Raw genomic sequence first — 19,879 nt, forward strand, 5'->3', positions numbered from 1 at the left:
ACCCTTCCCTGTCTTTTTTTGGCAGCTTAGTAGTCGGTACATGTCTTGTGCCCTGAAAGCTATGGTTGTTCAAGTACCGACTCTTGAGTCCTCATGAGGCTTAGCAGTGCCTAATCTCAAATCAGACAAGTTGTTTCAGATTGTATACGCTACTTGTCAGCTTCATATGCCTGAAATATCAAAGGTCAGGGATAATGTATCAAGCATTTCGCAACCAGGGGCGCAACTTTGCACATCAGCCTTATGAATCGAGCATTTGTAGAGCATTTGATATCCATTCTTTCAACAAGTTTCCCAATGCATACGATTTGCATTTACGTTTACATGGATGTTGAGCATTAACTTCTATGCGACGTCATAGTTCAATTGTCAATTGGACTCCAAAGTTCTTGTGCTTTAGCTGTCAATCATGCATCTATCTACTTTTGTGGAGTGAGAGTTTCCGAACAGAGTTGTTGGAATACTAAGACATTGTCCTATTGCAATCTTGTAAAAACCTGTCTCTTGTAGCTGAACCGACAGCTAATGATAGTAGCACTTTACAGAGTACACTGATGCAAACAGCTTGTATGTAGTAGACAGTCACGTGATGATATGGCTTATGTAACTGCCAAGCTCTCGTTGGTCCGTGCACCCACTGCAAGGCAGAGCTGTGCCTGACGTGGACCATCTTCGAGTTACCCTCCTGGAGCAAAACACCAACCGATACATCGCCTCCATCTCTCTTAATTATCTTGTTAACTTCTTTGTTTCCGTATATTCACGACTCACTCTGTCTCAAGGCTCTGTATACGCCCTTAGACCTACCCCGAAATAGTTTCTATCAACCAATTCGACCATTGCTACCCCCATACCGTTCGCTGTAAACGTCCTTCGCCCCCCCCCGATCTTTCACAGCTCCTCAAGATGCCTGGTATCGTCTCGGCGACCGGCGTTCTCGCCTTCCTCACCGACGAGGAGCCTGAACTGAAGGTCTTTGCTTTGCAGACCCTCAACGACGACATAGATACTGTCTGGACCGAAGTTGCTGCTGTGCTGACCCAAATGTACGTCATGCTCGCGTTACTATTCTGATGCATTGAGTTGTGTTTACTAACAGTATACTCAAGTGAAGCGCTCTACGAAGATGAATCCTTCCCCGAACGCCAGCTTGCCGCTCTTGTTCTCGCAAAGGTCTACTACCACCTTCAGGCCTACAACGACAGTATGGTGTTTGCACTCGCCGCCGGTGATCTATTCAAGCTCGATTCCCCCGGAGAGTTTGAGGAGACCATCATCTCCAAATGCGTGGATCAATACATCGCCGTCACCGCTGCAAAGAAGGCGGCCCCTCCGGCTTCCGAGAATGACGATCTCCCGGAGCTAGCTACCACTTTCGCTAGTGGTGCTGAGGGAGCTGTCATGTCTCCTACCACTCCCTTTTCGCGAACGACTTTGCCTCCCAAATCTTTGCTCTCTCGTGATTCAATCGACAACACTATTCTTGAGGCTACCTTCCAGCCTTCGTTTAAACAGTTTCGGTCTGGCTCCATTGCTGAGCTTCCGGAACAGGCCACCGACTCTTTGCAGAGGGTCATTGACAGACTCTTCGAGAGCTGCTTAGAGAAAGGTCAGTACCGACAGGTAGTCGGTATTGCCGTCGAGGCAAAGAATCTGGATGTCCTTCGAAGCGTCATTAAGCGAGCGAGCGATGATGAAAAAAAGGCCTTATCAAACCCCCTCGAAAGCTCCCCCGGCCCGGCCGAGGACTTGATTGAATACACGCTAGGTATCTGCATGGATATTGTTCAGGAGAGGGGTTTCCGAACCGAGATCCTGAAACTCATCCTTGGGCTCCTGAGTCAAATTCCCAACCCTGACTACTTTGCCATTGCCAAGTGTGTAGTCTATCTCAACCTTCACGAAAATGCCTTTCTCATGCTTCAAGAGCTCGTTACAAAGGCTGACCGATCTTCCATCGCCATTGCCTACCAAATCGCTTTCGACCTTTACGACAACGGTACACAAGAGTTCCTGGCCAAGGTTTTGGATTCACTACCTGCCAGTGAGCCTGCCAAGAGCGCGCTCGACGAAAATGGTGAACAGGCCAACGAGAGCGAGTCCCTCCTTCAGAACCAGCAAGATTCTCCTAAGGATGATCTTCCCGAGCCTCTACTCAAGGCCTACAGAAATATTCGAGCTATCCTTGACGGCAGCAAGACCATTCGTTTGAACCTCGAGTTTCTCTACCGCAACAACCGAACTGACTTGAGTATTCTCAACAAGGTCCGCGACAGTCTGGAAGGTCGAAATTCGATTTTCCATACTGCTGTCACATTCTGCAACGCTTTCATGAACCAGGGAACCACAAACGATAAATTCTTCCGCGATAATCTAGAATGGTTAGGCAAGGCAGTCAATTGGTCCAAGTTTACCGCTACTGCCGCGCTTGGTGTCATTCACCGTGGAAACCTTTCACAGTCCAGAAAGCTTCTTGAGCCTTATCTCCCTAGGCAAGGTGGCCTTAGCAGTGGCTCTATCTTCAGCCAGGGCGGTGCCCTCTACGCCTATGGACTAATTCATGCCAATCATGGAGCAGAGGCGTTGGACTACCTGAAGGAGCAGTTCAGTCAAGCTGAGGAGGAAGTTGTTCAACATGGTGGCGCTCTTGGCCTCGGTATCGCAGGAATGGCCACTGGCGATTCCAGTATCTATGAAAAGCTCCGGGAGGTTCTCTTCCAGGATTCTGCCCTCAATGGCGAAGCTGTCGGCTTAGCCATGGGTCTCGTCATGCTTGGTACGGGCAATGCTAGGGCCCTGGAGGACATGATTACATATGCACACGAGACTACCCATGAGAAGATCCTCCGTGGTCTTTCGATTGGTATGGCTCTCATCATGTTTGGTCGCCAAGAAGGAGCCGATGTCTTGATTGAGGGTCTCCTCAACGACCCTGACCCTACTCTCCGATACGGTGGTATCATGACTGTTGCTCTTGCCTACTGTGGTACTGGCAGCAACAAGGCCATCCGAAAGCTCCTTCACACTGCAGTCAGCGACGTCAACGACGATGTTCGTCGTATTGCCGTGATGAGTCTGGGTTTCATCCTTTTCCGTAAGCCTGGTAGTGTACCTCGAATGGTTGAGCTTCTATCTGAGTCTTACAACCCTCACGTTCGATATGGTTCCGCCATGGCCCTCGGTATCTCGTGTGCCGGCACTGGCCTTGATGAGGCCATCGATCTGCTCGAGCCTATGATGAAGGACCCTACAGACTTTGTACGACAGGGTGCTTTGATCTCCCTTGCTATGATCCTCGTTCAGCAAAATGAGGTCATGAACCCTAAGGTCGCATCAATCCGCAAGACTCTTAAGAAGGTGGTCGGTGACCGTCACGAAGATGCCATGACCAAGTTTGGTGCTGCCCTAGCGCTAGGTATCATTGATGCTGGTGGTCGCAACTGCACCATTGGTCTTCAGACCCAAACCGGTAACCTCAACATGGCTGGTATCGTTGGTATGGCTGTCTTTACTCAATATTGGTACTGGTTCCCTTTCACCCACTTCCTGTCGCTGAGCTTCTCTCCCACCTCCATTATCGGACTAGACCACGACCTTGAGATTCCTGATATCAAGTTCCACTCTGCCACCCGGCCAAGTCTCTTTGACTATCCTCCTGAGCAAGAAGTCAAGACTGAGGAGGGACCCGCGCTGATCGCTACCGCCATCTTGTCGACCACAGCGCAGGCAAAGCGACGAGCTCAGAAGAAGGAGCGCGCTCAACGACGAGAGAGCATGGATATCGACAGTGCCCCCATCAAGCCCAGTGGTGACAAAATGGAAGTCGATGAGGACAAGAAGGCCGATGAAACCAATGACAAGAAGGAGGAGCAAGAGAAGGACGCCGCTACTTCTATGGAGACGAAGAAGAAGCCCGAGAAGGAGAGGGTTGGCTATGAGATTGAGAACATGACCCGAGTGCTCCCCGGCCAACTCAAGTACATCAGCTTCTCCGCTGACCGCTACAGGCCTGTGAAGAAGGTAAGCAACTTTTTGGCATAAAATTTAAGAATTTGGACGCTAACTTATTACAGCCTACTGGCGGTCCCCTGCTACTTATTGATAACGACCCTGAGTCGCCAAAGGCGTTGTTGGAGGAAAAACTGAAGAAGGTTACAACAGAGCGAGCTCCTGTCGCGGGTCAGCAAACCGCTAGAGGTGGACGATCCGGCGGCCAAGGACGTTCTCTACTTGAAGGTATCGCCGAATCCCAGCGGGGAGGAGCCAACAGTGCTATGCTCGGACAGCTGTTGCGCAACTCAGGCCGGTCGCCGTTCGGTCTTCTTGATGCCGACCCCCAAACTCCTGGTGGTAATGCATCGGGTGCTGCAGCCGCTGCCGGTGTTTTGACTGCTGTTGACGAGGACTCTGACGACGAAGAGGCCAAGACACCTGGCGAGTTCGAGTACTTCACAGATGCTGAGGATGACGAAGACGAAGACGACGACGAGTAGATTGAGCTTTAGCAGGGGACTAAGCTAAGATGGTCTTTTGTAGATGCAGGTCAGGAGGATCGTTGAAGAAAGGAAAATCTTCTGGCTGGATTGCATGTATACTTAGAGATTTTGACCAATCAAGATAGAGCTTAGGATGTGAGACATCCTAAGATGTACCTGTATAATGGAGAATAGAAGTCAGCACATTGACATACGTGATACCGTATTTGGATTCCAACTCAAAGTTCAAGTGCTACAACAAAAGCCACATTCAATAGTAAGTCTATAAATTAATCGTACTTTGTCGTTGGCCTGTGTGAATCCGTGCCATTCATCGCTCGCTCAATATCAATGACCCCTTTCGCCTGCCCAGAACCTGATTAATTACCCATGCTATTTACTCCCGAGAATCAACTTGTCCGTGACCCTCCTCGATAGAGCTTTCATCACAAATCTTGACGCGGTGCCACGCTGTAGCAAGGTTCCCGCGAATATTCCATGTTGCGGCGTAACTCTCTGGTTGCGTATTGTATGCTTCATCAGTGGCTTTCACAACAAAGGTAGCGTATCGCTTCCCTGACTCTGATGTCTCGAAAGCGCTCAGCGGTACAGGTCCATCGAACTTCCATCTTCGCCAAGCCCAGGCGGCGTGACCAAAGCAGGGAGATTGTTCACCCTCTTTCGTCGAGCAATCGGGAATGATGGAAGCCTGGGACCAAGTCTTGCCGTTGTCTGCAGAGATATCAACGCGAACTATGGCACGGCCGCCGCCCGAGTATGCATAGCCTGTCAATGAAGCAGGCTTGGCATAAGTATCATTGCTCTTCGCCCAATCACCAAGTTTGCAAGTCGTTATAGCACTCTGGACAGGCATTTCCTGGATAGAAGGTGCGGTATCCCAGTCTACCTGTGTTTGGTTTGGTCCAAAGCACTTGTAATCGCGTCGCTGCCATTGAGATGTGCTCTCTTCATCACTGAGTGTGACATGGTTCAACCATTTCACTGACCGCGCAGCAACATGTCCTGGAACAATCGCACGTAGTGGGAATCCATGATCGCGCGGAAGCGCCTGGCCGTTCATTCCATAGGCGAGTATCACATCGCCTTGGGGGTCAATAGCTTTTTTGATAGGGATTGATGCACCGTAAGCTTCCAGGCCAGAGAATTGAACGTGCTTGGCTTCTGATTCTCCTGTCAATCCAGACTGCAAGTCAAAACCTGCGTCTGCCAACACGTCGGAAAGTAGCACGCCTTCCCAGCAAGCATTAGAGATGGCGCCAGTAGTCCATGGGAGGCCGTTGGTCTTTCTTCCCGATCCTTCATTCATGTGTCGGCGACGATTGCCGGAACATTGAAGGGCAGCAGTGACTTTGTGGGGTTTAAAGCGTGACTTGAGGTCATCAAGGGTATATTCTTTCATGGTGCCATCAGGAAGCTCTATCGTAAGATTGTGATTCTTGCCGCCTTGTGCAATTTTTGGCACCCACATGTGGTTGCGTACGTAGAATAGGTCGTTGGGAGTAAGAAACTCGTTCGTCATGGCATTTGCAGGAGTCTCTGCGTTCCTGGGCTTTTCCGTCATGGTCACCAGCGCTGGATGACGAGCTGGGTCATCAGAGAAGGGGTCTTCAATCTCGGCTTGGGACGGACGTCCGTTAACCAGATCTTCTGGGTCGACATAACCGATCAAGTACTGATTCAGAATATCGTAGACGTAGTCGTTCTTGTGAATGGAAAAAATATCCCAGTACCGATCAATAGAACCGCCCGCAGCGCGAAGGATAACATCGCCACCAGGATGCGCGCCTATCCATTCTGTGATATCGTACACTTTATCACGGTGAATAACCCAAGGATGGTCGGAGCGAGCGTCGTGTTTGCGCACTTCATCAATGCGATAACAAGGCAGTGAGGCTCCTTGTAGGTCGGAAACGCTTTCGGCTTCAGAGTGGAAATCGCATCTTGTAGGAGACTGCTGCGACAACTGGTATGCGACACAAAAGGAAGCTGCTCCAGCGAGGAGCACTGCGAGGGAAGCACTTGGGTATCTCGGCGCAGGTGCTTCTTTAATAGAAGCAGAAGGCTTTGCGGGTGATGGTCTTGGTCGAGTCGTAACAAAGCAACGAGATTGTGCTCTCGCAGGAGCTTGTGAGACAGTAGGTAATGATGGTAGGGGCCGTAGTCGGCTAACCATACGTTGCGTTGATCGCGATAGCATGGTTGGAAGAATTCCAGGTCAAGAGGAGAAATTACTGCGACGATGATAGGAAATAATGCATCGCCAACAAACTGCCTCTTGGGGCGATACTGTTGTAATTGATTTCGTGATATCAGTAAAACTGGAGTAGACAGGCGCCACTGTGGACTAGGTACCCTTAAAAAGTTGATGGATCCCGTCTTAAACAAAGATGACGTCGGGGAATCTTTCGGAGGTTATGTATAGTACAAGAACCCTGAGATGAAGAACCTCACCTCACTTTATATATAATTCATCATGGCTGAGTTTGTACTGATAAGCCAGCCAGCGGTGAGCTCAGGGGATGAACACGTGAATCAATTCGGAAGCTAGGAACGAGTCAGAGCGCAGAGTTGGCGATGCCGAGACAATTCCAGAGACACATCGTGACCTTGGTAGTCGTACAGTACACGGTAGAATTGATATTGCATGTTTAGCAAGGTTCGATCGGCGACCAGGTACTCAACATTCGCCGATTCATTCACTGCATCTATTTATTTTACGTCACTCCACATATCGAGTTGAAACGCTATTGGCTGGCTCACCGAAATGAACCCCGAATGGGAGGTGTCATCCCCTGAACGAGCCATGGATGCACTGAGAACCCAGTGAATAAGCCCCTGTATACATCTGCAGCCACTGTTTATCGATACGGTGACATGGAAGTGCCGCCAGGTTGGTCATTTAAATGTTAGTCACTTTGATTCAACTGCCGACGACAGCAATACTCTACGACTTCTTCCCCAGATAATACTACCACGTATCTCACTCACCGGTCTCTTCTGGATGTCCAGGGTTCCACGTTTGTGCTGAATAACAACCTGTGTATCAACTGCAGGGGGTAGGTACTGATAGTACCGTTGTGTAACACAAACAACATGCCGTGTTTATAAGACATGTATATGCACCAAGCCCGTACCATTTAGCTTGGGTGTATTACTGAAGGAAAGCAAAATCGAAACTAGACTCCGAAAAATACTCCGGGAACTCTGCTTCTATAGGAAGGCGGTATTCCCCACGCATAATATATAGGTTAACTAACAGCTTGAGTTCTGGTCTAGGCGTGAATAGTACCCCGGAACTAAAGAACAACTTGGCCACTTTTGAAGAGCAGTTCAACAGAAGGATCCAAAGTGCAGTATCTTTCATTCCTTCAATCTCTTAAATCGACGGTAAAGAAAGGAGAAAAGACTGACACCCGAAAGACAAAAAGATTAAAACATACAACAGCGGGGATTCGCTGGTCGTCACCGACCCAACTACTAATCCGCCCCTTACCAGCTTGACTATGGGAGAGCGGACGGGATCCCGTATTTTCTGGTAGGTATGGTCGTATGTACAAGAATAACACATAATCCATATTATATACAAACATAGTCATAATGTAGCGCAACATCTGAACTTGATCATGTCGACGTGAGGAGTTTACCACCTTGGATATAAGCACACATCAAGACGGATCCATGGCTCCTAACATCTGGACATGACTTGTCCCTGCTGGTATTTAATTCGCCCTATTGGTGTGATCTATCTCTTCCAATCTAGTCTTGAGATAATGGACCAACATGAAACCCCTAGAGTCTAACACAATTACAAATATGTCCAACATGTTCATATACACAACACAAATCGACCAAGAAACCAATAGTCCCATGCGCCCAATCCGACATTCAAAGACTTCACTCGGTATAATTATGCCAGCAGAAGAGAAATCCAATGTATCATCTTTGGCGACTGGATTCACCAGCTTTCTTGGTGCTCGAGTCCCCATGATCCTTGGGACTTGTCGACTCCCCTCCATCGGCCTCCTTCTCACTGATTTCGCACATGTATTCCTTGACACATATGTCCTCCTGGCCCTCGCTCAGCCTGCCCTTGCCCTTCTTGACGGCAGTTGGACTCTTGTTCTGGTCCTTGACGTACGGGAAGTTAAAAATGGTCGTCAGTTTAGAGAGGCTATCAGGACCCGAACCAGAACCATAGACAGAAGCAGGTTGGAAACCATCGTCGTTTTGGTCCGTGTTTGATGGCAAGATCTCGGGAACCTCAAAGACGACAGAAAGCTTCTCGATCTTGGGTAGTCCAGTACCTGCCGCGGGGAGATCGGTGACTTTAGGGAGAAACTGCATCTCGATCTCCGTGTCCTGGCTGCCGCTTTCAAGGTCTGAACTAGACTTCTTGAGGGGCCAACCGCCGCCTAGTCGTGCGACAACAGCTCGGCTGTCGAACGGACCTCTGGCTACCTCCTTTTCTTCTTCTTCCTTTGTCTTCCAGTAACGTTGGTTCTTTGGGGACCGGAAGATGTTGGTAAAGGAGTACCACACGGGCATGTAGTTGTCCTTGGTGCAGAGGATGCAGGGTAGGTTGATCAAGTGTTTGATGAGCGTGATAAAGGTTAACCTCTCATCTTGAAGCTCTCCGGTGCGTGACTTCTGCACCATGTCCCGCACAACAATGCCGATAAAGAAGCCAAACATCAGACCCATGATGACCCAGGCGAAGATGCCAGCCTGGCGATCCTCGCGCAGAGACCAGGGGTCTGTGAACTCAAGGTGAGTTTGGTTGATCATTGTAGACTGAGGGGAAGGTATCAGTGGTGGTGCCATTATATTCATATAATCGTAGTAGAAGGATGCAAATGGATACGCTCCCACAGAGACAGTGTGATATTCGTCTGAAAGTTGGAATTGAGCATTGGGTGGGAATAAATAGAAGGTAAGGAAAGAAGAGAAATTGAGGGGGGTAAGAGGACGTGTTTTTATGTGGTGGCAGTTATTGCTGCGAAGCCTTTCAAAGTTAAACATGAGGGAATTCAAAGAAGCATCGGTACATTTCGAGGGACTTTATTGACTGTCAAACCCCAGCAACTTCGGGTCCAAACCACCGCCAGGGTCGCAGACGTTGAGGCGACTCAAGATCATGATTGCTCAAGGGCATCGGTTCCTGAGCAGCCGTCCCGTATATTTCCAACGAATCGGATATGCCTTCATTTTGATATCTCAGCCATCAAGGCCACAGCTGGGCAACCTCGAATGAGATAGGACCAGCAAGATAACCACGTTTGTCTCTATTGGAGGTCAAGAGCCATTGCATATTTTAAGCTCTCGCAACAGCATTCGATAAGGTGTTGCCCTGTGGTGATAAAGTAAAACAAAAGATACTCCCGAAGTCGATCAAAAGGCCCACGTTCAATAGTAGGTACCATATGTAAGTCGGTTATGAAAGTTCAAGACCCGTGACTTTGAAGGTATTAGTGAGACTATTTCCATTTTAAGCTTTCACGTCACTTGTGTCTGTCAAAGTATAAATAGGAAGGACCCAAAAAAGTAGTGTCGCTGAATCAGGACGCTTGGGTTGTAACTTCCCGATCTAACAACACTCGAATAAACTGTGTTTAATAATCCCTCAAAGCATTGTGAATATCTGTTTAATTGGGTGCCTGTTTCTTTATTACGTTGGTGCCTATCATTCAATACTCATATTTTTTGTGTGAAGAAATGGTTACCGCCGAAAAGGTGCCTGCCAGCGCCAGTGCAGTGCAAGTGTCAGTAACACTAGCAAAATGACCACTCCAATATCAACATCGCCCAACGCATCGCCTTCGGCCTCAACCTCCTCCCTACTCCGTCGCGTCGGCTCCTTCAAGACCAAAAATGACCTTTCCGAGCGTTTGGGATCTCTGAGGATGAGTGCGTCTCCTGTACCTTCACTTCTCCTTCTGCTTATGCTTGTTCTCGTCATATCAACACTCCAAGGCTGACTTTAAAATGCCGTTTCAAGCCAGTGTCAGAGTGCGCACAAGAAGCACTTCTAATCCTGCGGCTCTCTTCCAGAACCGCTCTCAGCCTGTGACACCTGTTACACCCAACACGCCAATATGGCCCAATTTTTCCAAGTTGCGTCCTCCGGCGAATCTTCCTCGTCAAAACCTTCCTGCATGGGATCGCGTTTATGATGCTGTTTGCCATAGCACCGTGGCTGAAAAAGCAAGCTTCGAGAAAGTGCTTCTGGCCTTCTTCAAGGATCATGGCCGAAGGAAGTCGTCATTTGGATATTTCCGTCTGCCGGACTCGGTGCGGTTTCAAATCTGCCTGTACTTACTTCCTGACAACGATAAGCCTCTGCGCCTAAACAAATACCCATTCAACCGAGATGTCTGGCGCTCACAAGATTTCACATCACCTTGTTCTACCTTAGGTCTACTCTCACCGTACTTGGAAGTTTCCTTCGCCTTTCGAGCAGATGTTCTCGTCACTTTTCTCCAGCAAACGAGACTACACGCCGTCCTCTCTCCATTCATAGGACCTAGAGTGAGCCCACTTGCAACAACATGGCTCAACAAATATGGGCCATACGCAAGTAATATCGTTATAGAGCTAGAAATGTCGCATCTGGCCGGCGGCCCTACCCCCGACGCTGAAAGACTGCTGGCCAACTCCGAGAAGACCGGGCTGAGTTTTCAATACTTCGTCGTGTCTCAACTTAAGCGCAGCTATTCCTGCCCTCTGGAAAGTCTGATCCTTTTGTGTCGAAGGTTCTACGGAAAGCGGCCACCAAAAATAGAACCTGAGACAATGAACGCCACAATGAGCGCCGCAAGCAGCCGGCCACCTTCACGAGGAGTCAAAACACCCGAACCACACAGTCCAAGGGGTAAGCCTCTTCAATGGTGGGAATCCCTACCAAGCGATGAGCTATTGTTGAGCCCCGCCTCCTCTTATGGTATCGACCATTCAGGTGTACCAATGCCAACGACTGTCCGTCTTCGAGATGAATACTGCCCCGACTCGAACCTTGTGTTCTGCAATAACATACTTTACCTCAAGGGTCGCATCGGATCCATGCGAATGTGCGGTTTCAGCGAGGACTACACGGCACGCCTGATAGGAAGCATGTTCTGCCATCAAAATAGTCTCGCTTACCGTGTTACGCCATCAACGATATGGCCTAAACTCGAAGGCCAAAAGTCTTACCTCGACATTGGCCAAGGTATTATTGCGCTGGATGAACATGAGGTTCCTGCCTCGAACAACGTACCCGATGCTTTACGTAAGTGGCAAGGTTGTGTTCAGCTCCCGCCGCCCCATATGGACGGAAACGGAAACCTTCTTCTCCCTGCCCTAGTGGCTGATTTACAGCGATTGAGGGACAGTGTTCCACGGAGCGAGACAAGCTTATCGGAGCGTACATGCGAGGAATTGCGGAACGAGGTCAAGAAGAAGAGGAAGGGACTTGCTTGGCTCAAGGAACCTTTCAGTAAAGGAAAGCAAATGAGGAAGAAGAGAGAGTTGTCGAGAGATGCCGCTACGACGTATTAAAAGACATTTACCATCGCCAAGGGCGGGGGCTATGATAGAAAGATGGCTCATGTATGTTCTCATTGGGCCCTAACGTAATGGGCCGGGTATATAGATTCATCAGGTCATAACAATGCACGCACAATTTGTTCTTGTGCTTCCCAATGCCTAAAATGTCTAAATAAACTCTACTCTATAACCTTTTATCACACAAACTCTCATTGCTTTTGCAAAGACTGTAGAAAGTTAGCAATTTGTTCCGATTTTTTATGTGTGAAATGTTAAAAGTGCAGGGCTAAACTCACAATTGCGAACTTGCTTCTCGCTCGAATTTTGCTTCCGAAAATCATGAGGACCCACGGAACAAGCGTCAGTACAGATGCGATCCCTCCCAACACACATCCAGCAGCTCTCAGTCCAAGATTGTCAAACATTATGCCAGTCAAGACCGGGAATATGCCGCCCAGCACATTGCGGCTAAAGCTCTGTGCAGCGAGTGCTGACGAGGCATACATGTGGTATGTGTCGGCAAGATAATTGAATGTGGCTAGATACACAGAGTAAATGCCCCAGTTCGCAAAGCCAATTCCGATGGCCTGCGTGTAGTGTCTCGTGCTGGCGGGACTCAGGAACGCAACGAACAAGCCGGCGGGTAGAAGAAGCGATGTCATACACGAAAAGTACAGTCGAGCCTCGGGGGAGTCTGCAGGAAAGTGCTTTCTCATGAATCGCCAGAATCGAGACACTTCTTTCTCGTGGCAAGGGCCAGACCAGAGAGGGTGCTTCATGAGATTCTCTTGAAGGATAGCCACTGTTGTTGCAACGATGGCCGAAATCATCATTGCGACGTAGATGCGCATGGACATGTTGTAGTTGTCGGCGTACAGGTATGGCACGACAGAGAAAGACAGGTAGAGTACGGCCCACGAGAATGCGGCCCAGAGTGAAAAGGAAAAGACGACAGGCTCAGTAAAGAGGAGATAGAAAGGCCTCTTGACTGAAGTGGCCATCATCTGAAGAAGAGGAGGTCGCTGCTCGTCGGCTTCCACAAGCCATCGAATCCTTCTTAGGCTGCTTCGCTGTTCGTAATCGATTTTCGTATCTTGTTCCGTCAACGTCTCGACGCTTGTCGCAGATGAGCTGTTGCTAGTGGTTTCCTGGGCATCAGTAACCCAGACTCCGTAGACACCTGCGTCCTCCAGTTTCTGGTACCATTCGTTTATTTTCTTAGCTTTCCGCGACAGCAGCACTGGACCACGAGTCTCTTTAAAGAGCACCACGATAGCAATCAACAGTAACCCGTCCAAGATGACCTGATGCCAGAACGACCATTTCCAAGCCAAAGTATCATCGTCCAAGTCGTTGACGAGAGCAGCTGCCACCAAGGGTCCGAGTCCAGTACCGAAGAGCACAAAACCACTGAACAGGGCCATAGGTGTGTTTCTCTCTTCCTTTTCCCAGAGGTCAGCGATGACTCCGCCGACGACTGAACTAAAGACAGAACCGCCGACACCAACAAAGAAGCGGGCGATCAGCATGCCAACCAAGTTTGGCATGACAGAGCAGACGGCTTGGAATATGACAAAGACAAAGCCAGCCAGGATGAAAACTGGGCGTCGACCCCAGATCTCGGAAATGGGAGCGAGGGCCATGGGAGCAAAGGCGAAGCCCGCACAAAAGGTTGTGATTCCAACAAGTGTTGCTGTATGACTTGCTCCTATATCCCTAGCCATTGCTCGAGAGGGGGGTGAATAAGTTCCAGCCGTATATGCCGTGAGCATTGTGGCAATACACGACAGTGCAAGCATGATATTCTTCCGTGCCCGCGGCATGGTAAAGGGGGATGCGTACGGTCGTAGATCTGGACATTGTGGTAGACCAGTGGTGACAGCAGAGCTTGGTCCATGGTATGAAGGAACTGTTGGCAATGGAGTGTCAAGAGTTAGATACAAATATGATATAGGATCTTGGCTGCCAAGTTTCGATTGTGTCGTCGATGATAGGAGAGTGTTCTCAAGCCTTATCTCGAGATCACCAGGGTCTTGAGCGGAAGTACCTGCAGTCTGATGCAACTCAGGTTCCGTCATGTCAACAGGATATAAAAATATTGATAATCAGTGCAATGGTATTCTGTGTTGGGTGGGTGAACGACATTCGCTTTGAATTGATGTCTAAGTAGGAAGCGAAAGGACGAGGACAGAACTTTCGGGGACACGGAGTCAATAAGGGCGAGAAGGAGAACAAGAAAGCAGTAATCCACAAGAAATGTAATATCCGGGGGCACAAACCCGGGGTTATTGAGGCTGGGGTTGCAGGGCAGGAGATGAGATGAGGGTCAACAAGCGGGATCTCGACGGGAATAATGGTGTCTTGGCAGGGTATCCGCTTGTTTAACGTTGCGGAACCTTTGTTCTTGCGTGTGACTCGGCCATGAGGAAACGCTAAGGAATAGTACATTCTGACCGAAGGGTCACAACGGCGAGAGGGAGCATTGCATTTGCGGCACGGTCATGGGTGTTGCAGTTGAAGAGAGGTCAGAGCAGAGGTTAGCTCAGTGAATGAGACTTTGATATGTACCTCAGCTTTGGGTGACTGGTTTTGAAGTCTGATTTGAGATACTTGATCGTTGGCCACCTCGAATTTGCAGAAGAGAAATACTGGAGTCATTTCGTATTCCCTCAATCCGCCTTATAGTGACAAGCGGGTTTCTCGCCGGGGCACATTGCCTTAGTAGTATAAAAACCGGGCAAGGACTCGGGAATAACATGGGTATGATCTAAGCTGAACGCTAAACATTTAGCCGAGTCTAGAAACTCCACGTCACCTAAAACCATCTCGAAGATGCCGTTCGGCAAAGGCTCCTTTCGGACCGCCGACAGTGCCCGGTAAGTTCTGTGATTGGCCACAATTCCGAAGACTTCTTTCGGTACAGAAAGCCAAGCACTCCTGTGCAATGGAGGGGTCCGGTAATAGCAGGCCATATGTTGCTATCACGGTATACCCGGCTATCTCGTTTGCAGATCCGATATCCCCGCCATCTGACCTTTGTCAAAATCGATGATGCATGCGCACGCAGTATGTACGTATTGGCAGACCCATTTGTGCGGCGCCTATTGTCCTCACCCTAAATGTCGGTAAATGTAACCAAGCACCTGACTAGTCACCAGTGTTCTGCTGCTCCTCTCAAAGGGTCTCTGGGCCAATTCGTAACAATTCAAGATCCAGTTGGGACCAGCGAATTTCATAAAAGAGACCTTATTTCTCATCTCTCTACCTTTGTAGAGTCCATCTCTCACATTCTCATCAAATTGCCGGAAATCATACCCGTGGCAACCGACTTGTATAAAAAGGCTTAGTGCCACTTGGCATAACTAGCAAAGCACCCCAGACGCATCGAGAACACAGTCTTGGAACATGGTCGAGAAAAGGTTTCGGGAATAACCAATATTGACAAGAGTCGTGACATCTGCTTCGTAACTTGAGACGTCGTGGAGCAACATGAGTCGGGCCTCAACCTCCAATGCAACCCTCTTGACTCAGTCAATATCATCCGCGCTAGTCTGTCCATTCCCTTTCTCATTAATCTTGGGGCCCAACTGTTCCGTCGCCTCCTTTAGTGCTTCTTCTCCGTCAAATACATCGTCTCGCTGAGTGTCGACCTCGTCAGGCAGGTTCAACGAATCGTGAGCCCCTTCTTTCAACGAACCGTCCTCGTTCACGTAATCCTTATGGTATAGTGAGAACAAGATTACGAGATATGGCTCTTCCGTTTCTTTGTTGCGCAGGACATATCTGAGCTGATGTGAGCGTTTTGGGCCGGGCCTGTAGCGAGTGTAAACGAAGAGGGCTAGATGAAGAGATCGCTTGTCCATCTTTGGAGGTAACGCGGTATAACAGGGGATCTTTGTCCGACAAGAAAGGGGGGTGCTTACCTGAGACCTTGACCATCCCAGTACTTCATGATGGGCAGCTGAAAGCCGGGCAGATTCAGAGCGAGATCTGAAAAGTTCAGATAAGGGTTGAAAAAGTCGAAACCGTATGTCTGGCCATACTCGAACACCCATTTCTCTTTACTATCCGTCCTGAGAGCCCACTTCATTCGAGCCTTGCTGGTGAGAGGAGCGCCAACTTCTTCACGGGCCTCGAGACCATCCTCATCACCACCTTCCTCGAACCAGAGTCCGCCCTTCTCTTCATCAAAATCACCCTTGCCAACGTGAATAGTGTTGAAGGAGCTCAATGCTGGGCCATACAAGTAGGGTTTATCGGCGTAAGCATCACCATCCAAACCAGGATCAATCCACCATCGAACTATGCCCATAGCAGTGTTGAATCCCGGTGGTAGGCGGTCTCGAATAGGGTGGTCGAAGTCATTGCCGAATTGTAGGTCGGTGGCCTTGATTCCGGAGGCGTCATCAGTGTCACCACTGGAAGTTTTCTTTGGTGTGAAACGGAATGAAATGCTGTATTGATCCCGGTTATAGGCATGAGGCTCAGTTGAAAAGTAGGGAGATGTTGAAGGTGAGTTTCTTGGCAGACCCTTGTAGTCGTTGATTCGGATGTTGAGTTCAATGTCGGCGCGGTCGCTCTTGATGGTGATGGGCTTAGCAGTGTTGACTGGAACCTCGACTTGTTGACTTAGGTCATAATCAGACCCAGCTGTAATGCGCAGAACATAATTCTCAGCCATTTCGTCTTTATATGTAGACTCTTTTTTTTCTTGAGGTTTTTGTTTGTGTCTAGAACAATTGGTTTAGAAGGGAGGTTGAATGACGTAACTGAGTGCGCTTAACCTATAGTTGTTACTAAAAACAAATGATGAAGAAGTTGAAGCAGAACAACGCAGTTATCTATTTATTGGTAATATCCTTGATAGTGGCGTTGGTAGCAAGTAGCCTTACCATTATGACGTGAGTGTTTTTTAATCTCTACATATGCCAGTTCAAGTTTCTGTCACTAGAGGTAGATTATTAGCGCACCTAGGTAGGTAGTCTTAGTTCTCGTATAGTTATTTTCTCACTACGAAATCACTATGGTATTATCTGATCAACAAGCTAAGGTATGCATTTTAGATATCAAGAAGGTAGTAAGAGTCATATATTCGATGTTTATAGAACAACAATTGTATATCATGTCGTCGAGGTGCTACCTACTACGAAATAAGCAAGTACCTAAAGATAGAATGCCTCATCGATGCCTGAGGCATAAACAGCATTGCTGCCTGTATCTCTCATCCCTTCCCTCTTTCCCTTCCCCAATTCCCCACTGTCTTTCCTTCAATCGAGTCACTTCTTGAACACCAACAAATGTGAACTTGAAGCAGGTACCAACAAATGTTCTCAGTGCATTTTTATTGACAGCCAAGAAAAACATATACTCGCAAGTTCTTGCAGACCTTTTTTTATTTTTTATCTGGCAACGAATAAACCATCTTCACGATCAAGACATGCAGCAGTCCAACTGGAGCTGGTGAGATGAGATAACCATCCGTTGTATGATTACACCCAGACTCGCATCAACAAAAAAAAAAACCATCAGACTTTAATAATTCCATGCTCTACTGGAAACGCCTCTGAACAACTGTTATCCGCATATCCATATTCAATCGTCAAACGCCTGTCATGAACGCCAGTTCTTTTAAATCTACTATGCACGAATTCCATTGTTGCAGTATGTTACTTCAACGGCAGCTGCTGGTTTTGCCCAGGGGTTGATATGTTCTGGACAATGTGCGCCAGCGCATCAATCACTGCCTTCATTAGCAACTGCGCAATACTGCCATGCCCTTTGGCGAGGAGTGGTTCAACATACTCTGCATGTCCATCTTGGATCTTGTGGCCAAGTAAAAGTCTTCGTTGATCCTGTCCTGCCTGTGCTCGTCTGGAAGATGACATGGGCAGAACTCATAGTCTGTGGACAGCGGAGGGAGGTCTGGCGTGGACAGTCGGGTGTCAATTGGTGTTCTTGGATACCAATCTTCACTTAAAACATCCTGCTCAGAGCCATATATCTCCAACTGCCCTTCGCTGGGACTAATAGGAGTCGAGTGACACCAGGAGCCAGTGTGGGCAAGACTTCTATCATATGCGAGGTGTGAAGGTTGGCCATGTCTGTCTGAAGGAACCAGAGTATTCTCAAGTGAGACCCGAAGACGCTTTCGAGGTGAAGTCGGATACAGCTCATACTCTGGCTCTAGTTTGGGGAGAGATGGCTGACTTGTGTATGAGCACAAGTCCTGGTTTGACAGCTGATGCAAGCCACGTGATCGTGGTACCTGCCTTCGCAGTCGAGCATCGGCATCTCTGACCCGCTCAGCGCCATTGGGAATGGCGAATTGACCATAACTAGATACCTCGTCCAAGTGGAGAGGATGAGCTAGACTTCTGGGACTTGCTGATAGCCGTTGACTCTCACTGGCCTTGTGGTGATTTGGTACAGAGGCTTGGCAGTTGACTCGCCTGAGTTCGTACGTTGGTGTAGAAGGGGCAGACATGGGGAAAGCACGATGGGAAGTCATCTTATTGTGAAAAGGAAAGTATGTCGTGTTTGTATAGAGATGTGATGCAATATATGGGCCTCAAGTGATGGCGACAGCAGGGCAGGGCAGATAAGAGTATGAAAGGAGTCTTACTGAGACTCATCGAACTCTTGAGTGTTATCAAGTGATGAAATTCAGAAGCGATGATGAGTTTGATGTAGTTTGGGGATGATTTTTGATGGCTCTAAAGAAAAGGTATAAAGAAGAGAGAGTGTAAGAGAAAAGAATCGAGGGGGGGAGAAGGACTTTAAGTCGGGAGGCCCAAGGACGACAGACCCCCGCACAAACCAATCAGAAGACAGCATCTCAACCTCACACAACCTCATCCTAGCACTTCCATCACACACACTTCATTACAAGCACTATCAACTTATTCCTTCTATCACTTGATTCTGCATACATACTGGATAACTCACGAGAGTCCTCTTGGTGTTGTATACTCGTCTGTTTGTCTACGCTTCTGAACCTTGGGTTGTTCATGTTCCTTGTCATTTATGCCGTATGACAAGTGTACCGATGTTGTCGTTGGTGATTCAGTGCAAGTCTCGGGCTATTGTGCAACGCGCATGCAAAGACAATTCCGCGAAAGGTGGTCCTACAGGGCCACTCACTGTGTACTGTCATTTTGGTAACTTGACTGCTATGCTGGTCGACCAATTCGCAATAAAATATACGTCCTAAACCACGTACATCTGCTGTATTACCCCTCGATCTTGCGTTCCTGATTCACCGATTACACAATAGTTGGGACTTATAGGGGACGGTTGAAACGAACAAATTCTCTTGTGTCCCAACATTGAAGCTATATGTAGTTCGTAGGGACTCATTATTCAGCCTTGATGGACCAATAAGAAGTTGCGCGGGCAAATATCGGGAGTGTTGGAGCTGTAAAGTCACATACCCTGTCGTTGGAGTCAACATGTAAGACTTACATGACTTGGCGTTTGTAAATGCGTATAGAATGAAGTAGAGATACTCGTCTTCTCCTCCCTACTGTGCAATCTGACATAGGTGATGGCGGCCGGTATAAACACTTTCAAGGCACATGTATTTAACGAATACGGAGTGTGGCATTTATTCTACATATTTTGGCTAGCCACATGACTTTGGTCAAATTAACAGATCGAGGTTCTTGATTTGGTGAATAAACAGCGTCGCATTACATCTGCTTCACCTATGCCTGTGGCGCCCAACGACACCCTATGTAAAACTTTCCCTTTTTGAAGTTCCACAGTATCTTGTTTGAATTGGTTCCTGTACTACATGAGCGTATATCAGTAGATCTGGAGTCCCTGAGCCGTATCTTTGGCTCGGCTCGCATGCCTGCCTTTCC

At 48.4% G+C, this 19,879-nt stretch overlaps 8 protein-coding genes across 8 annotated transcripts; 2 read left to right on the forward strand and 6 right to left on the reverse strand.

Moving 5' to 3' along the window:
* Positions 1–788: 788 nt before the first annotated feature.
* EDB82DRAFT_244422 (armadillo-type protein) lies at positions 789–4,836 on the forward strand. The gene is made up of 3 exons (XM_065607296.1): positions 789–1,046; positions 1,110–4,020; positions 4,074–4,836. Exons 1-3 carry the CDS (start codon positions 907–909, stop codon positions 4,491–4,493), a joined length of 3,471 nt encoding a protein of 1,156 aa, XP_065463992.1. The 5' UTR covers positions 789–906; the 3' UTR covers positions 4,494–4,836.
* On the reverse strand, positions 4,622–6,866 carry EDB82DRAFT_244322 (Oxidoreductase, molybdopterin-binding domain-containing protein). The gene is made up of 2 exons (XM_025727577.2): positions 4,776–6,866; positions 4,622–4,652 (listed from the first exon to the last, which is right to left on the reverse strand). The coding sequence occupies exon 1, from the start codon at positions 6,691–6,693 to the stop codon at positions 4,873–4,875; it is 1,821 nt and encodes a 606-aa protein (XP_025582030.1). The 5' UTR covers positions 6,694–6,866; the 3' UTR covers positions 4,622–4,652; positions 4,776–4,872.
* A 451-nt stretch (positions 6,867–7,317) lies between these two features.
* Positions 7,318–7,946, reverse strand: EDB82DRAFT_506745 (uncharacterized protein). The gene has a single exon (XM_065608769.1). It carries the CDS (start codon positions 7,858–7,860, stop codon positions 7,648–7,650), a length of 213 nt encoding a protein of 70 aa, XP_065463993.1. The 5' UTR covers positions 7,861–7,946; the 3' UTR covers positions 7,318–7,647.
* A 119-nt stretch (positions 7,947–8,065) lies between these two features.
* On the reverse strand, positions 8,066–9,958 carry EDB82DRAFT_506747 (uncharacterized protein). Its single transcript, XM_025727579.2, has one exon. The coding sequence runs from the start codon at positions 9,513–9,515 to the stop codon at positions 8,433–8,435; it is 1,083 nt and encodes a 360-aa protein (XP_025582031.2). The 5' UTR covers positions 9,516–9,958; the 3' UTR covers positions 8,066–8,432.
* A 103-nt stretch (positions 9,959–10,061) lies between these two features.
* Positions 10,062–12,069, forward strand: EDB82DRAFT_506751 (uncharacterized protein). The gene is made up of 2 exons (XM_065608770.1): positions 10,062–10,400; positions 10,492–12,069. Exons 1-2 carry the CDS (start codon positions 10,274–10,276, stop codon positions 12,027–12,029), a joined length of 1,665 nt encoding a protein of 554 aa, XP_065463994.1. The 5' UTR covers positions 10,062–10,273; the 3' UTR covers positions 12,030–12,069.
* Positions 11,925–14,390, reverse strand: EDB82DRAFT_244545 (major facilitator superfamily domain-containing protein). Its single transcript, XM_025727581.2, has 2 exons — positions 12,314–14,390; positions 11,925–12,244 (listed from the first exon to the last, which is right to left on the reverse strand). Exons 1-2 carry the CDS (start codon positions 14,093–14,095, stop codon positions 12,227–12,229), a joined length of 1,800 nt encoding a protein of 599 aa, XP_025582033.2. The 5' UTR covers positions 14,096–14,390; the 3' UTR covers positions 11,925–12,226.
* Positions 14,391–15,109: 719 nt separating this feature from the next.
* Positions 15,110–16,869, reverse strand: EDB82DRAFT_244561 (uncharacterized protein). Its single transcript, XM_025727583.2, has 2 exons — positions 15,941–16,869; positions 15,110–15,830 (listed from the first exon to the last, which is right to left on the reverse strand). Exons 1-2 carry the CDS (start codon positions 16,696–16,698, stop codon positions 15,545–15,547), a joined length of 1,044 nt encoding a protein of 347 aa, XP_025582035.2. The 5' UTR covers positions 16,699–16,869; the 3' UTR covers positions 15,110–15,544.
* Positions 16,870–17,654: 785 nt separating this feature from the next.
* EDB82DRAFT_477682 (uncharacterized protein) lies at positions 17,655–18,501 on the reverse strand (the record flags this gene model as incomplete). Its single annotated transcript, XM_025727584.2, has 2 exons — positions 17,655–17,728; positions 17,820–18,501. The coding sequence occupies 2 exons, from the start codon at positions 18,499–18,501 to the stop codon at positions 17,655–17,657; spliced, it is 756 nt and encodes a 251-aa protein (XP_025582036.2).
* Between the last annotated feature and the right edge of the window lie 1,378 nt (positions 18,502–19,879).

This window comes from Fusarium venenatum, assembly GCF_020744135.1.
Source record: "Fusarium venenatum strain MPI-CAGE-CH-0201 chromosome Unknown EDB82scaffold_3, whole genome shotgun sequence".
NCBI lineage: Eukaryota > Fungi > Ascomycota > Sordariomycetes > Hypocreales > Nectriaceae > Fusarium > Fusarium venenatum.

Excerpts from the sequence above, each read along its gene's own strand:
- EDB82DRAFT_244322 (XM_025727577.2), bottom strand. The coding sequence starts at position 6,693 with ATGCTATCGCGATCAACGCAACGTATGGTTAGCCGACTACGGCCCCTA.
- EDB82DRAFT_506751 (XM_065608770.1), top strand. The coding sequence starts at position 10,274 with ATGACCACTCCAATATCAACATCGCCCAACGCATCGCCTTCGGCCTCA. Across the intron at positions 10,401-10,491 it reads TTTGGGATCTCTGAGGATGA|CCAGTGTCAGAGTGCGCACA; the intron begins GTGCGTCTCCTG and ends TGCCGTTTCAAG.
- EDB82DRAFT_244422 (XM_065607296.1), top strand. The coding sequence starts at position 907 with ATGCCTGGTATCGTCTCGGCGACCGGCGTTCTCGCCTTCCTCACCGAC. Across the intron at positions 1,047-1,109 it reads GCTGCTGTGCTGACCCAAAT|TGAAGCGCTCTACGAAGATG; the intron begins GTACGTCATGCT and ends AGTATACTCAAG. Across the intron at positions 4,021-4,073 it reads GCTACAGGCCTGTGAAGAAG|CCTACTGGCGGTCCCCTGCT; the intron begins GTAAGCAACTTT and ends AACTTATTACAG.
- EDB82DRAFT_506745 (XM_065608769.1), bottom strand. The coding sequence starts at position 7,860 with ATGAAAGATACTGCACTTTGGATCCTTCTGTTGAACTGCTCTTCAAAA.
- EDB82DRAFT_244561 (XM_025727583.2), bottom strand. The coding sequence starts at position 16,698 with ATGGCTGAGAATTATGTTCTGCGCATTACAGCTGGGTCTGATTATGAC. Across the intron at positions 15,831-15,940 it reads TGGGATGGTCAAGGTCTCAG|GCCCGGCCCAAAACGCTCAC; the intron begins GTAAGCACCCCC and ends CACTCGCTACAG.
- EDB82DRAFT_244545 (XM_025727581.2), bottom strand. The coding sequence starts at position 14,095 with ATGACGGAACCTGAGTTGCATCAGACTGCAGGTACTTCCGCTCAAGAC.
- EDB82DRAFT_506747 (XM_025727579.2), bottom strand. The coding sequence starts at position 9,515 with ATGTTTAACTTTGAAAGGCTTCGCAGCAATAACTGCCACCACATAAAA.